Source organism: Lissotriton vulgaris, chromosome 12 (assembly GCF_964263255.1).
Source record: "Lissotriton vulgaris chromosome 12, aLisVul1.2, whole genome shotgun sequence".
NCBI classification, from domain to species: Eukaryota; Metazoa; Chordata; class Amphibia; order Caudata; family Salamandridae; genus Lissotriton; species Lissotriton vulgaris.
Window position 1 is genome coordinate 662,011,653 of NC_141700.1, and position 16,609 is coordinate 662,028,261.

Genomic DNA, 16,609 nt, shown 5'->3' on the forward strand with positions numbered 1-16,609 from the left:
TCTTGCTGCCATTAAGTTGTAGTTTGTGCCTGCCCACCCAATGATTCACATCGACCATACAGTTTTTAAAACGGGATTTTGTGTCCACGTAATCTGGACCAAAGGTAATAAGTAATTGAGCGTCATCAGCGTATGAGTAAAAATACAAGCAAAGAACAACCTGAAAAGGTGTGTGGTGGCATTCAAAAGCATGTTCTTTTCACACACGGACACACATCAGCTGAAGCTTGGGAAAAATCCAACCATTACCTTAGTATTTCTAAGAAACTGAAAGACATAGAAAGAGCATCTATGTATGAGTGATCAGCCCTTAGGTCGGTGTTCCACTGGAAAATCTGTTCCCTCTTAGGAGATGACCCATTTTAGGGTTTGTGAATTACCCTCCCACATCACATTTGTATCAGCCACCAGAGCAGCCTATAGTGAGTCTGAATCTGGACAGGAGTCCCAAACAGATCTCAAGTTCTTAAGAGACCACATAAATGCAAAGTCCTTCTTTACAAATACACTCAACCTATGTGAATTGAGTAATAGTAATCTACTGATAAATGCTGCAGGTTGATCCTGCCATTTATTTTTGATCTGATAGTGTACTGCACATTTGCCATGTTCTGAAGCATCGCTCTGAACAACCACCTGTATGCTAAGGCATGGTGCCTTAAGCACTGGTGCTGTACACATTGCCCCTTCATAGTTTCAAAGGCCTTCTGATAATCTGCTGTTCAGTGAGTTTCTTGAACTGTATTTTTACAAGTCAAGTTTGCACTCATAAATTTTCACAAACACTCTCCACAATTCACTGAGGCTCATAAATGCCTGAAACTGTGTCTTTGGAGGCTTCCAAGCAACAACGATCTGGAACACTGCCTGGATAGGCTGAACGTGACTCCCCACCAAACGGATGGCCAGGGTATACTACAGACCCCTATCTGGCACTTACTGAGTTTCACAAGCACGCCTGTTGCAGGAACAAAATGTATATCCTGAGCTAACACCAATAAATAGATATAAATAAGAAATTGACAAGTCATATATGTCTTCTCTTCTTATTTATTTTGTTTTTTTTTGCAGTGAATCATCTCACAACACTCTAGCCGTGCCAACACGTGTTTCGTCCTTGGTGCTATTGGACCACAGACTTCTTCAGGGCTAAGCTAAATTCCAAATGTCTCACTTATTACGCATAAGGTGCCGTGCTTGACAAATATTTCCAAATTTTTCAATAACGCAAGAGTGTGTGTTTCCCAGTTCCGTAACACCGCAATTATAAATAAGAGTCCAAACTCCATGTGTAAGGAGCGATCGTGAGTTTCACCGAAGGACGGAGTATTGTCTCCTACGGGAATAGAAAACTGGCAACTGACACATTATTCTGAGGTGGATCGGGTAATGCTGCCAGCTTGACCTTTACACTATAATGTTGTCCAAGTAGGTGGCAATGATGTTTTCTATTACAGACATGGTTCAGTTGTCCACACAATGGAAGGTGGCAAGGGCACTTCCAAGGGGAAACAGCCTTACAACGCAGGCTCAGCTACACAAGACATTTCTCCGCAAGCCGTACCTTGCTTCCCTTTACCACACATATGCCTTAACAATGTATATATGTGGCTAAGGCAATGTGCAGTCTAGTTACCATGGGTGGGAAAGGAAGAAGGGAAGAGAGGAAGGACGATCGGAAATTGGGAGAGATTGCAGTGAGGTAAGTGGGGCTGGGGCCAGGTCTTGGGGGAGCTGGAATTGGGGTAGTTAACATGTGTAGGGGACAGTTTTTAGAGATAAGGGCGGGGGGCTGGGTAGTTTTTAGGGTGAGGGACAGGTTTTAGGGCTAAGGGCGGAGCAGGGGAAAAGGGACTTTACAGGGCAGGGGAAAGATTTAGGCCTCAGGGCGAGGGGGCTAGGTCGGGGTATTTCAGGGATGTAGGGGATAATTTTTAGGGTGCAGGGCAGGATTCCTGAGGTCAGTAGTTTTTGGGGCGTTTAGTTAATTTTTAGGGCTCAGGGTATATGGAAAGGGGCAGTTTACAGGGCAGGGGGTAGTTTAAATCTCAGGGAGTGTGTGGGCTGGGGCGGGGTAGTTCAGGGATTTAGGGGACACATTTTAGGGTTCAGGGCATGTGGGCCAGGGTAGACTTTGGGGCGTGAGTTACGTTTTTACGGCTCAGGGCAGGAAGAAAAGAGACACTTTCCAGGGCAGGGGGCAGGGGTATGATCATTAGCATGGATATCGCTGAACCACAAAATTGCATGGTAAAAGCATGCGTGGTAAAGACGCTGCTGTGGTAGAGACCGTATGGTACAGGCATGCGATGTTTGGCATGCGTTGTACCATCTTACAAACCTTCAGTGCAACTGGTGCACTGCTTGTGCCAAATTACAATGGCCTACCATAAAAGTTACAAAAATAAATAAAAAGCCAATTCAGTATAATGAGGGATAGAGCGCATACACTGAAATGTAATGGCAGTGTAACAGTGCAGGGTCAAAATTCAACCAAAATGCAATCCCCAACAAGTAGGACAACCATTCAAAATTATTCCTTTGCTCACACTCTCATAGCACAATTCTATATCAAATTACATCACAAGTGACAAAGACCAAATTAAGGAGAGGTAGAAAGTTTTATTTGCCATAAGTTATGTAGGTTTTAAGTCTAAGTGGGAAACTTTGAAAAGTTCAGAGTACTTTTTTTCAAGAGGTGCAGACATTCCACGCAAAACAGGAGTACAAAGTATGGAGTGATAAGAGACCGTTCTAGTACAGAAAATAAATATTAAAATCAAAAAAAGAAAAATACATCAAATAAGTTTACAAGTAAGAAAGGCAAAATTGCAATGACTTATGAATACAATATGGGAAGGGAAAATTTGAGGGCTTTTTCTAATGAATACTGCTGGAGTGAGCCAGGAAATATTCAGTCATCATGATTTAGAAAGCATTTGGTCCAGGAAAGATTCTGGTGAGGTGTTACATGAAGCAAACAGGGAGCAAGGTTAACCTCACACAGCAACATATAAAACATGCTGAAAACATTCAGCATAGCTATTCCAAACGTTCTCACAGTAGTGAAGTGGTGAACAGGAGCTATACCCCAGGTGGACAGGCACTCCTTACTGTATAGGCGATTCAACCATGCTGCAATTAGACAGATGGCCTTAAGGCATCACTGCACACCACTAGCAAAGCTACAGCTTCTGACATGCTCATGTTCAGAAAACATTTCTGATTAGGAGGAGGAGAGATACTGTCAGTCACGGCCTGTGCAGGTAAGAGTGGTGGGACGGTGTGGTCGGGTTGGGGGTAGGGGGGAATTCATCAAACGAACACAAGGGAAAATTAAATAAATAATTTTCCCTCGTCGTCTGTCTAAATCCCCCCACCCAGCCCTACCGCCTCACCACTCTTACCTGCACGGGCTGCGGCTAGATACTGTGCAGAAATAATTTCTTGCTAGTGTCACCAAAGGGAGCATTTTTCAAAACAAGGTCATGTTAGGTTTAGCAGGAGGGTATGGTGGAGCAAAGATCATAAGCTAGAATGGATTTGTTTAGGCAGTCAGAGGAAGATTGTGATTTTCTGCTGGCTTTTTCACCTTGCCTACATACAACTGTAGATAACAAGGATTGAGGCTTTTAAAAGTGACTCATTCACATCGGGTTTGCAATAGTCACGTATTTTACATCTCGGAAGATGAGCGGCTTACGGAAGGGCCAGTAGAGTTAACACATCCCCTACTTCCCCTTACACAGCCATTAGCTCTCAAGCAAACTTGAGGTTGTACATCAAAATAAAGATAAAATACTGTGTCACAAACTTGCAGATGGTGATGTACACCTTGTATGCAGAATTTGTGTGTGTCAGTCAGGGGAAATGCTTCCTGCATCCTACATGCTGCCCAAGGCTCACTGTAAAACACCATTTACACCAAAGGAGGCAATGCCTCTATTTTTATCCATTTTTATGTGACTTACTCTGCCACAGCTTTACTTGATTATCAGGGTTGGTGGGAGTTCAGGGGAAGTCCTTCATCAGCAAATCTTTGATTCTTCCATAACCCTTGCTGTTTCTTTACAGATAAGATGAAATATAGTATTATAAAATGTTCATGATTCTAAAAACAAAACAAGCATTGCAGCATAAAATATCTTAAGAAGCTGGATTCCATTCTTTCTTGTGCAGTCACAACTTGAAAATTGAAAGTGAATATTGCCCTGGATTTGGTGGAACAGGTTGTGCTAAACATAGAAAGAGGCACGATGGGCACAGCTGCTTTGGTGGTAAAGCGTGCAGACGCAATAGTAGCGGCACCCTGCATTCCAGACCCGCAGGACGTGGTAAGTCAATTCTGTGTTTTGTCAATAGGGCTTTAATGATTTTCAATTCTTACATTAGTGAAGGACATTTCCCCACGCCTCCATTTTGCAAATAAAACGTCCGGGTCGTATAGCACAGGTTAGTCTCCATCCTCCTGTTCATCCTTTGGTACTTCTCTCAGGCCATCGCTGTGACGTGTTACTCCAGTCATCTCTAGCAGTGCCCGTGCATCAGGATCTTTATCCAAGATGCTCTTCTTACTCTTTTCCTAAGTACAATTTAATAAAATACAAAATGCAGTGAGACACAAAAATTAAAGAAACTCAAAAATGAATAAATAAAGCAGACAAATGAATGAATACGTTGTTCACGTAATCATTTAAGCATGATGAAAAAGAAAATCCACCAACATAAAACATGCTTAAAATAGCTAAAAACTAATCAGCCTACTCCAAATATTAAATAACAGAAGGGGTACAACTTTCATGAAGATGGTAAACTCTAAATGACCCCCGCAATTTTTTATTTTTTTTAAATAGGCTCTGCAGAAATCAGTTTAACAAGCTCAGCAGGAAGTTACTTTTAGAAGGACAATGCAGTCATAGAAACATTACTTACCAGAATGAGTAGTGTTGCAGCTTTAAGAGTTTCGAGATTCACATTGCACATTATTTTGCCCTCCAGCAGATAGGTCTGGAAAACGGTCTTTTTTCATCTTTTCTCCTTTTTAATTTGCATCATTGACATCTATTATTTGACTTTAGAACCCACCTGTGTGACGTCAGACCTACCTCCTAGATTCCTCTGTACAACGCAGCCATCTTCAGATTCTTTTATTTTCTACCCTCCTGCCCGTTGGTAAGTCCCTCATCACGGGAAGTAGCGTCAGTCACATTTGAGTCCAGAAACTCTTCAGGCTGAAAAATTACTCATAGTGGTAAGTAAACATTTCGTTTTGCAAAGTGCATCTTTTCTGGATTCCCATTCTGTGCATTGATTTTATAGCAGTTTGTATGACCTCATTGGAATTTGGCTGATGACGAGTTTGTATTTGCAATACGAAGATGCAGCACAAGAATGAATCCAAAAATTGCAGCGGATTTGGGAGAAATCCAAATAGAAATCCATATAACGATACAATAAATTTTAGTGCTGCTTCAATTGACACACGTTTTCAATACGATGCGAGAGTAAATCGCAAGTGGCAATCAATGCCTTAATAGAGAAGTGGTGACATGCTGACCCGACAGCAATGTGCAAAGCAAAATCCTAATTGATTATATCATTACATGGGTGTATATTTGGATTTCTCCCAAATCCGCTGCAATTTTTGGGTACAACAGTGCACCACCTTGTGCTTCATCTTTGTACGATACTCATGAACAGGCACTAATTGTGTTGAAAAAGACTGTTGTTTGCTTAATTACAGATTGTTGAAAAGTCTGGTGCTTCTGCTTCATGTAATATATCAATTGATACCAGGCCAGGCAACTGATCCTCAGTCCTGATGATGATCCCATATTTGTACGGGATCGAAACGTCGTCCACATACACTTGTTACACTATGCTTTGACATATTTTTTTGGGGGTGCAGTAATGTTTTGCTTTTAATAAGAAGTGACTTAAAGGTGTTCTATTAATGTTGGTCACTGTTTGGTTGCCTGTAGATGTCTATAGGTTTTTTGTGGTCAGTTTTTAACACCTGGTTTTCAGTGAATTATTGTGTTATTTGCTCATTGTTTGTTTGAGTTCATTTTTTGTTTGCTCTCTTGATATTTGGTTTTGAAGTGATTCTGGCTGGGGTCATTCAAATTTTTGTTTGAATTGTAGTAATAAAATTGAAAACTGATCAATGAATCTGTTTATGGAACTAGATTTTTGTATCCAGAATGACTATACTACATTTTTTGTTATGGGGACGTAGTCTCTAGAATTATTGTGTAAAGACTTCTAGCTTTCCGTACCACCTGCATGTTTTTTTCTGGCAAAAGCAGGTGTCCAAATTCTAACTCTTCAGGAGCCAAGCTACCGGGCCCTAATTTGGCAGGTAATGCCCAGATGTGGGTCCCTTGCTTACTTTGACACTGGATTCAAGCTAGCCTAACTGATCAGGGATGTTAGCCTGAAATCGGTCCCAGGATGCTTGATTCCGGGCAGGGAAGATATGGCTTGGCAGTTCGGCTAGACTGTTACCATGAGGCACAAGGTCAAGACTGATTTGCATATCGCTGTGTCTGAACTGGGGTGGTGAAGTGAGATAAAGAACGATGATGGATTCAACCTAGATCTGTGAATGGGGGTGAGTGTCTGAAAAGATTCAGCGCTCCGTCCATCATCTCCTTGCGTTTGCTTTATTTATGACAGCTGCCTGCACCTCCGATTTAAATCCAGACTTGCTCAACCATGCATGCCTTCTCAGGGTGATACCTGTTCGTAACGGCCTGCTGGCAATGTCTGTTGCAACCACAGTTGACTTCAAGAAAGTATTGCTGATAATATTGCCCAGAGTGATAACACTCCTTGCCTCCTTATACTGATCTGCTAGATGTTGCATCAGCTCTTCAATTTTGGCCGACTGCTGGGACCCGGGGTGGGGTCACATCTTGGCTATGATTGGTTCTCTAAATGCTTCTGTCCCTTGGGCAAGGATGCTCTGCAGCATTGGGAGGTACTGAGTTTTCCTTTCTCAGGGTATAAGTGTTTCCAGCAAGGGACAGGACTGAGTCTGATCTTCTTCCTGCTTTACTCCAAACTTGTATGCCACCCTCTTGATGACAGCGTTGTATGCTGCAATGTCATCTGGCAGAGAAGGCCTTAACGGGAGGCGCAATAGCCTCCTCCAGGGAGTCATCCATCAAGCTTGTGGCGCCAAACATTTTGGTGTTGTATTGCTCCTCGTTGCCCTCTCCATACATGTGGATTTCCTCCTCTGGCTTTTCTGCTGGCTGTCGGGTTAGAGGTGGGTCCAAGTCTGCCTGTTCTGGTTCGGTCTGTGGGGGGTCTTTCCCTTGAGCAAGAAGAATAGGGATTTGGTACCCCTTCTAGGCCACTTTGAATTCCTGCTTTCTTTGAAGTAATGCCTCCATCTCGGCCTCAAGCCTCTTATCTCTCAATGTCAAGAGTTTTCGGTTTGGTGAGAACCATCAACAGCCATCTTTTTCGGCGTTGAAGTGTCCAACTATCGTGACTCTTTCTCCCTTCTGAGCTCGCAATTATCTTTAAGTTTCAAGGCTGGTTTTGAGGACTTGCCTTCATCTGTGTACTTTTGTTTGGACACATGATGCTCTTTAATGTTCTTTTTTTTTTTATTCCCACAATCGCCAAAACCATCAGTGATGGAGTAGACGTGGAGTGGCTCAAATTCATGACTTTCGGTTATGCACTTGTGTGTGGTGGGCATTTTTTACCTGCAGGTGGGCCTTTTCTGCATCTGAGCTCTTTCAATCGCAACACTCTCCTTGCCGTCTGAGAATTCTCCTTGTGCTAGTTCAGTACCCTCCAGGGCCTCCTTGTCACTGAAGAGTTGGTCTCTAGGGTCCGCATCCTGAGACTACACCATGTTATAGTGTGTCCACCTCTGTTTCTAGCTCGATTTTTGGGTTTTGGGCAGGAACTCTGGGCAGGTTCTGCAGTCCTCCGTTCAATGTTCTCTCACGAGGGCTAGGTGGCAGACTTCAGGGCTGTCTTTCTGTGCAAATTTGTTGTGGCGCTTGGAGGAAAAACGGACCAGTGTATGCTCCATCCCCACTTCACATTCTTCGACCTACGTAGTCGTTGCCCACATGTGTTGTCCGGTGAAGAATACCCACTGGTGTTTTTTTTTCAGTGTCTTCCCTCACCGCATTTTGATGTTGTTTATCCTCCTTTCTGTCTCTTTTCGGGAGGTTTCCCATCGAAAAATCTTTTCTTCCTCTTGCTTGTGTGCATGCATTCAGAACCAATGGCAGAAAAAAATAACATGAAGATGGATAACACATACAAAGGATTCTGGGAGGTATGTCTGACGGTATTAAAGTCTGACCTACAGCCAAACGATCAATGATGCAAAAAAAAAAAAAAATAGAAAAGAGACGAAAAAAAAGACATCAACAGACCTAATCACCAGATGGCGGAATAACTCGCAGCAAAAGAATCCAGAAAAGATTTGCAAAGAAAAGCGTTTAAGTAAAGTGAACCGCTACTTACCATCATGATATTTTTGTCCTCAATATTTTGTCCACAATATATTTGGAGCACATTATTCTATATTGAATATTAAGTTGGACACCTCATACACAATGTGCAATATGTTTGTCTTGAATGGGAGGGATAGAACAATGAAAGTCCTACTTTTTTGCACCGCAAAAACCTAGGGGAAAATACGGAAGCTGTTGAGCCAGTGGAGTGAGTACAGCACCACAGATCTGAACAACAAGCATTCGATGATAAACCCTTCAATCCTCCACTGGGAAGGATTTTTATTTGACTTTAGAGCTATACACTGTGGTGAGGGTGAACAATTTAGTAAAACGCAAAGGTGTCTGTTAATCTGGGTGCACCAAAGATGAGCTTTCTTCCCACAGGAATGATAGAGTTTCAGACAAGAGTAAAGGGGAAGGATGTTTTATATTCAGCAATGCCACCCTTGAGCCTGCCAGGAGTGCTGCAAGAATTGTATCAGGTGGAAATGGTAGCAGGACAGCAACTAAATTTGGTGCGTTATATACACAGTCCATGTTACGCCTTATTTCGGAGGAGAACATCTTAGAACAGGAGCTATCTACTGCAATTGTTAAGTATCCGACGTTGAGCTAATGGTATCTGTTAGATTTGGGGGTCTCTGGTTGGCACAGGTAGGTACTTGTGACAAACAGGGACCCTCGCCTCTAGTAAGGATAAGGGGATTACACTTATAAAATAACCCCTGCTCACCCCCTTGGTAGCTTGGCATGAGCAGCAAGGCTTTATCTCAGAGGAGTTGTGTGTTAAGCATTTGTGAAAACATACAGTAACCCAGTGACAACACTACAAATGGACGCCACACAGGCTTTATATAAAAAATAAGTAGACTTTATATAGAGTTACCACAAGACCATACACAACAAAAATACACAATATTATTACTTTAAGATGGTAGATTTACGCTTAGTTCAGTTCAGTTCTTAGATGCAACACTCAGCGTCAATGTACCTTAGGTTGCGTAGCGCTTCCACGGTAAGCAATGTCGCAGCAATGAGAAATGCGGCAAAGTTCAGATACAAAGAAATAAAGACATGAAGATCTTCCAGATGCGGCACGCTTCTCGGGGATGCAAGAAGTTCTCAGTATGATGAGTAGACTGCAGCCACGACACCCTGACGATGCGACGGCAGCAGTTCCAGTGACGACGCTCTTCTCCTACGATGCGTGAAGCTTCCTCTCGATGCGACAACTACAGCGGCGACATCAAAGATGCGACAGCAGCAGCTCCAACGGCGGCATACTTCTCGGGGATGCGAGGTGCTCTTGGTCGATGCGGTGCAGTGCGACAGTTCAAGCGGTGATAACCTCCTTCAGAGTTGCGACGGCAGGCACAGCGACGGCACCCCAAAATCCTTTGTTCTCGGAGGTGAGAGGGGCCTTTGCCCAGTCCAAACCAGTTCTGAAGCACTCTGTTTACCAGACTTCTCCTTTCCTTTCACAGTGCAGGGCAGGCACATCAGATGCCCCACAGGAGGTGGAGCCAGAATTGTGGAAGGCAAGTACAGTCCTGGAGCACTTTATTTACAGGACTCCTCTTCTTTCAGTGTGCAGGGCAGAGACATCAGCTGCTCCCCAGGAGGTGGAGCCAGTATTGAGGAAGGCAGTCACAGCCCTATTCAAGGTTCAGGTGCAACTCCTCCCTCCCATCTAGATGCAGATCTCTCTATTCACCACCGGGTGACTCAACCTGTCTTTTGGAATTCCCCAGCCCTGTCACTCACAAAACCAGACAAGGAATACACAACCTAGCAAAGGCAGGTTTGAATGGTTAGCCAAGCAAGTACCTACTTTCTAAAAGTGGTATTTGCAAACACAGAATGTTAAAACCAACTTCACTAAAAGATGTATTTTATCATTCTGAGTTCAGGCATACTAAACTCGAATTTCTACCATGTTCTCTGAGACAGTTAGGACTATAAAATGGAATAACTAACATGCCATTCTGGCCTATGGAGAGCAGGTAGCCTTGCAGTAGTGAAAAACGAAAATGGCTGTAATTCACTATTAGGACATGCCGCACACATCCGGGCTTGTCGTACCTTATACTTACAATGCACCCTGCCCTTGGGCCTACCATAGGGGTGACTGATATGAAGAAAAGGGAAGGTTTAGGGCCTGGCAAGTGGGTGCACTTGCCCAGTCAGCATGACAGTACCAGACTGCACGCAGGGTCTGCAATGGCAGACCTTAGACACATTTTACAAGGCTGCTTCTGTGGGTGGCACAACCAGTGCTGCAGGCCCACCAGCAGCATTTGGATTTACACGCCCTGGGTACACTCAGTGCACTAGACTAGGGTCTGACAAATAAACCAAATAGCCAAACATGGAACCACTGATTAACACATCAATTTACAATAGGGAGCACTTGCACTGTGGCACTGGATAGCAGCGGAAAAATCTGGACAGACAATCAGCATTGGCGTGTTCTGTAGCAGGGCGGTGTTCCACCGTAAAGTCCATACCCTGTAGGGAAATGGACCACCTCAACAGCTTTGGATTTTCACCCCTCATCTGCATCAACTATCTGAGGGGCCTGTGTTCTGTCTGAACCCAGAAGTGAGTCCCAAACAGGTATGGTCTCAACTTCTTCAGTGCCCAGACCCCAGCAAATGCTTCACACTCAATAGCACTCAACCTCTGTTCTCGTGGAAGTAACTTTCTACTGATAAAGGCTACAGGTTGATCTAGGCCCTCCTAATTCATCTGAGAAAGAACAGCTCCACACCATGCTCTGAAGCGTCTGTCTGAACGATAAACTCACTTGAAATGTTGGGTGCCCTAAGCACGGGCGTTGTAGCACATGGCAGCTTTCAGGGCCTCAAAATCTTTCTGACAGGTGTCAGTCCAGATCACCTTCTTGGGCTACTTCCTGGAAGTCAGCTCTGTCAAGGGGGCAACAATGTTGCCATACCCCTTGACAAACTTCCTGTAATACCCTGTGAGACCTAAGAAGGCTCTCACCTCTGTCTGGGTTTTGGGTGGCTCCCAAGCCAGGATGGTTTCAATCTTGGGTTGTAGGGGCGCCACCTGGCCCTTCCCAACTTGGTGTCCCAAGTACACCAAGGAACCCTGCCCGATCTGGCACTTACTCGCCATGATCGTGAGACCTGCCTTCCGCAGTGCCATCAACACTTCCCAGAGGTGGCGCAGATGTTCCTACCAACTGGCACTGAACACTGCAATGTCATCCAGGCAGGCGGCACTGAACTCATCCAGTCCAACCAACACCTGGTTGACCAACCTCTGAAAGGTGGCAGGGGCATTCTTCGTCCCAAAGGGCATAACACGGATCTGGAAATGCCCATCTGGTGTGGAGAATGCTGACCTCTCCTTTGCCCCATCAGTCAAGGCGATCTACCAGTACCCAGACGTAAAGTCAAACGTGCTGAGGTACAGTGCAGCCCCTAGCCGATCTATGAGCTCATCAGCTCTGGGGATGAGGTTCTCGTCAGTCTTCGTAACTGAATTGAGCCCTCTGTAGTCCATACAGAGCCAGAGTTCGGGTGTGGCACCCGGCGCTGCAGCCTTCGGGACCAAGACCACTAGGCTGGCCCAAGGACTGCTAGATGACTCAATCACACCTAGCGCAAGTATCTTTGAGACCTTCTCTTTGATGCAAGCCCTTACCCTGTCAGTTACTCTGTAAGTTTTATGCTTCACAGGTAAGCTGTCTCCTGTGTCCACATCATGGACTCATCAATCTTTGACACCAGGAACCAGGGAGAACAGATAAGAAAACTGTCCCAGCAACTGGCGGCAGTCATTCTGTTACTCATGGGTCAGGGTGGAAGAGAGGTTAACACCATCCACTGACCCATCTTGCACGGAGGCTGACAGGAGGTCAGGAAGAGGCTCAGTCTCCTCCTCCATCCCAGCATCTGTTGCCAAGAGCATGCCCACTTCACACCTCTCTAAGTGGGGCTTAAGGCGGTTGACATGTAGGACCCTCAAGGGGTTCATAGGAGACCACAAGTCCACCAAGTAGGTAACTGGACTCTTGCACTTCACAACCTCAAATGGTCCGGTCCTCTTATCCTGGAGCGCACAAGGCTCCACTGGGCCACGACCCACTCTTTCTGGCCAGGTTGAAGCTCTACCAGAGTGGCATTCTGGTCATACCAACGCTTCATCTCCTCCTGGCTGGCTTCCAGATTCGCCTCAGCGAGTTTCCCGAAACGCCTAGTCTGGTTCCTGAAGGCCAGCATGTAGCTATATATTCCCTGAGAGATTGCTCCCAGCCTTCTTTGACCAGACTCGGAGGTCCTCTGACTGGGTGTCCCCAAGACCAGGATGAACCTGTTGCCCAGAGCTGTCTTGGGGTCCAGTGGCCCCACAATGTCAATCCCCACCCGTTCAAAGGGGGTTCTGACCACAGGGAATGGCTGGAGAGGAGCCTTGTGCTTCCTCCCACTCTTTCCACTTGCCTGGCAAGTCTGACAAGTCCTGCAATGAGTATCTGAACTCATGCCCATTTGGGGCCAATGAAAGTGGGTAACAAGCCTTTCAAAGGTCTTGTCCTGCCCCAAATGTCCTGCTAATGGCGCATCATGAGCCAGCCCCAGTAGGAAGGCTCTGAACTTCTGGGGGTACCACCAGCACACCGGCTGACCCAGGTTCAGCAACCTTAGGCTCACTATACAGGAGACCATTCTCCCAGTAAATCAAGTGTGACCCTGACTGATCACCTGCTGCCTGGCTTGCAGCCTGTTGCCGCAAGCCCACAAGAGAAGGGCACTCTAACTGCTCCTTCCAAAATTCCTCCCTGGAGGGGCCTCCTTCTTGCTGCCAATGGGTCAGCTCAGGCAGGTCCCACAGTTCAGCTACTTGCTCCCCGGTAGGCTCCAGGGTATCCCCTCAGGGTCTACCTCCTCCTGGGCCGGGGGTACTTCGGGGTCGGTTTCCAACGCCCCGCCACTTCTCCCTTCGGCAGGTTCCTGGGCCTCCCTCTCAGGCTCCAGGTCCTCTTGAGAACCCCTACTGGCTGACATTGACCTGGTGGTCACACACGCCCAGTCAGGCAGTCAAACCATCTTCAAGTGAGTTGTTTTCTCCACCTTTTCCCAAGGGGTGCTCTCCAAATCGTTCCCCAATAAAGTCAACAGGCATGGCGGGCCTCACAGCTACCTGAAGAGTACCAGAGACCCCCCCCCCCACTCAAAGGGAACCTGAGCCATTGGACAATGACTCTCTGTGTTGTCGGCGGCAACAACTTGGCAAAATGCATGCAGGATAATCTGCTCTTGAGACACCAGGTGACACCTGTCACACTGGCTCCTGTATCTCCAAGAGCCTCCACCTTTTGCCATTGATGGTCACTCACTGCCCATATTTCTTAGTGTTCCTGGGCAGCTGAGCTTCTGAGACCATCTCACAGTCTCCTAAAGAGACTAGGTCATCTGTGCGAGACCCCACCCACCTTGGGACATCAATCTTCTCCCCCAAGGCTACTCTAGCCATCTGCCGGGGTGGAGCACCAGTGGGTGCTGGTTTACCAAACAGGCGGCACCTGGTCTCATTCGCCTTATGACCCAGGTCGCCACACTTGTAAAACTTCAGGGGCCCCTGGGGAACAGGATTACCTGTCGGGCCCCTAGCTTCTTCTCAGGGGGAGGCTGGGAACCCTTCCCTTGGTTCCCTTGGGAATTACTTTGGGGCCCTTTGCGGAACTCCTTCTCTGTACCCTTGTCCCCCCCGCCCACACTCTTCTGCTGGGAACCCTGCCCACCTTTGGCTGAGTCTCCCACGTGACCCTTGTGGACCCGGGTGCTCACCCAGCGGTCCGCCTCCTCAGCAAGCTTCCTAGGGTTAGTCGGCTTGCTATCTATCAGATGCTAGCGCAGCTCTGTTATTGTTGTTGTTATTGTTAATTGCAATTTATACAGCACATTATCACCTACAGGTCTCTAAGTGCTTTCAGAGAAGACCCAGCTCTAGCATGTGGGGGAGGGAGAAAAAAATAGGTTAAATTACATCCCAGGCCTCTGAAAAAAGTACTGTTCAACTTTTTTTCTAAACAGTAGAAGAGCCTGTTCCTTGCGTACCTTTCCGACAAGTTATTCCAGATGTGGCGAATAGAAGTGGAGAACCCTCTTCCTCCCTTCGAGGATAGGTTAAATCGGGGACAAGCCAGAAGGCTGGCAACCAAGTATTGAAGCACCCTGCAGGGAGTGTATCTGGCTATGCGATCTTTAATGTAACTAGGGGCTTGGCCATAGATGGTCTTGTGCGTGATACAAAGACCCTTATTTATTTTATTTTGAAAGTTTTATAGAGCGCGTACAAGACCCTTGCCGTATCAGAGCGCTTTACAGTCAGTGTGTTTAGTTATATCATACATTAAAGATAAGCAAGACCATAATAAATAGCATCAGAAAGCATAACATACAAAAAAGACAAATCAACATGAAGCAGAACAGAGCGGCCTGATAAGTCATGGTAGTACAATAATGATAAGAACGTCAAATATATAGAACGACCTGAGCATACAAAAAGCAAAGCGGTGAAGTGCAGAGCAAGGGCGAACAGACGAATCATGGTAATGGCAAAAATATTGATTAGGTTGATAGATATCATGAAGGGAATGGAGGTTCTCACAGACACATGAGGCTGTGTTTACGTGAGTTTTGCCATTAGGATGCCTTTTACTTCCAGTTTGAAGGAAGAGGAGGGGTTCAGTCTTATTTCCGATGGAAGGGCATTCCATATCCTGGGTGCCATTCCAGAGAAGGATCGAATGTTTTTTTCTTGTTGAATTTTTGTGGTTTCAGAAGGAGGTTTTCCGCACTTAGATATTGTGAGTTTTTGTGTGAGATAGCTGGGTGCATTATGATGTAAGGCCTTGTGCGTCATGCAAGCTATTTTCAGGTGGATTCTGGCTTTAAATGGCAGCCAGTTTAAGGATTTTAGGTCCGGGGAGATGTGAGCCCTTCTTTTCGAGCCAGTGATGAGTCTCGCTGCCGCGTTGGTAGAGGCTCTTAGTGGAGCTGTAGTGGCTTTGGGGAGACCACATAGTGAGACACTTCCATAGTCCAGCCGCGGTAGAACTAGAGCCTGAACCACCACCTTGAACTCATTGGGAGGTAGGAAGGGCTTCAGCTTCCTTGGTGTATTAATCGGAATGTTTTGTCCCTTCGTTGCATTACTAATGTGTTTCTGCATATTGAGGTTGCAGTCCAGAGTTATATCCAATGATTTTGCTGAATCCACAATGGTTGGTTGAACGTTGAGTGCTGTAAGGTGTTTGATCCAGTTGTGGATTACGGGGACTTTGGCAGAGGGGCAATAAGGAGGAATTCAGTTTTTTAAAGCATTGAGTTTGAGGTGATTGCCAGCCATGTTTGGGTGGTCTTAAGAGTAGTGTTAAGCAAACTAATGTTGTCCAGGGTGTTGATCTTGAGGTACAGTTGGGTATCGTTGGCATACATGTGAAATTGCACGTTGGATGTTTGTAACGGATCGGTGAGTGGTTTCATGAATAAGTTGAAGAGTGTAGGGGATAGCGAGGAACCTGGTGGGATTCCTAGCGTAACTGGAACCGGTTTAGACAGGGTGTTGTTGACCTTGAATTTTTGAGTCCGGTTTTGCAGAAAAGAGGTAAACCACTTGAGCACTGATCCTGATAGACCCATTCTATGTTTCAACAGATCTATCAAGTGCTCGTGTTTGACCGTATCGAACGATGAGGAGAGGTCTAGTAGGATAAGGAGGCATGCTTCATTTTGATCAAGTATTTGAAGTGCATCATCAATGATGTGTGTCATGGCTGATTCCGTGCTGTGGTTTGCACGGAAGCCGGATTGGTGTTTGTTTAGAAGGTTGAAGTGATCAATATGTTTTGTCAATTGGTATTGGACACATTTTTCCAGAAGTTTGGCCAAGGTGGGAATATTAGAGATTGGGCGGTAGTTGTTCAGGTCCGTGGGTCAGCTGTGGGTTTCTTAAGGATGGGAGACACCTGCCCTACCTTAAGGGAGTCAGGGATGCAACCTTGTAGAAGTGAACTGTTGATGATCTTAGTCCAGAAAGGTAGTAGCAAAGGGGTAAGATAATTAACCGCATTTGCGGGGAGAGGG

General features: G+C 45.7%; 1 protein-coding gene across 5 annotated transcripts in view; it reads right to left on the reverse strand.

The window, feature by feature from the left end:
* Positions 1-2,602: 2,602 nt before the first annotated feature.
* The window catches only part of MEAK7 (MTOR associated protein MEAK7), a 211,450-nt gene continuing 197,443 nt past the window's right edge, over positions 2,603-16,609 (reverse strand). For all 5 annotated transcript variants that reach the window (XM_086945841.1, XM_086945840.1, XM_086945843.1 and 2 more), the window contains one exon: positions 2,603-4,582. In XM_086945841.1, the coding sequence (XP_086801967.1) occupies positions 4,454-4,582 (129 nt within the window). In that variant the 3' untranslated portion in view covers positions 2,603-4,453. The remainder of the gene's footprint in view (positions 4,583-16,609) is intronic.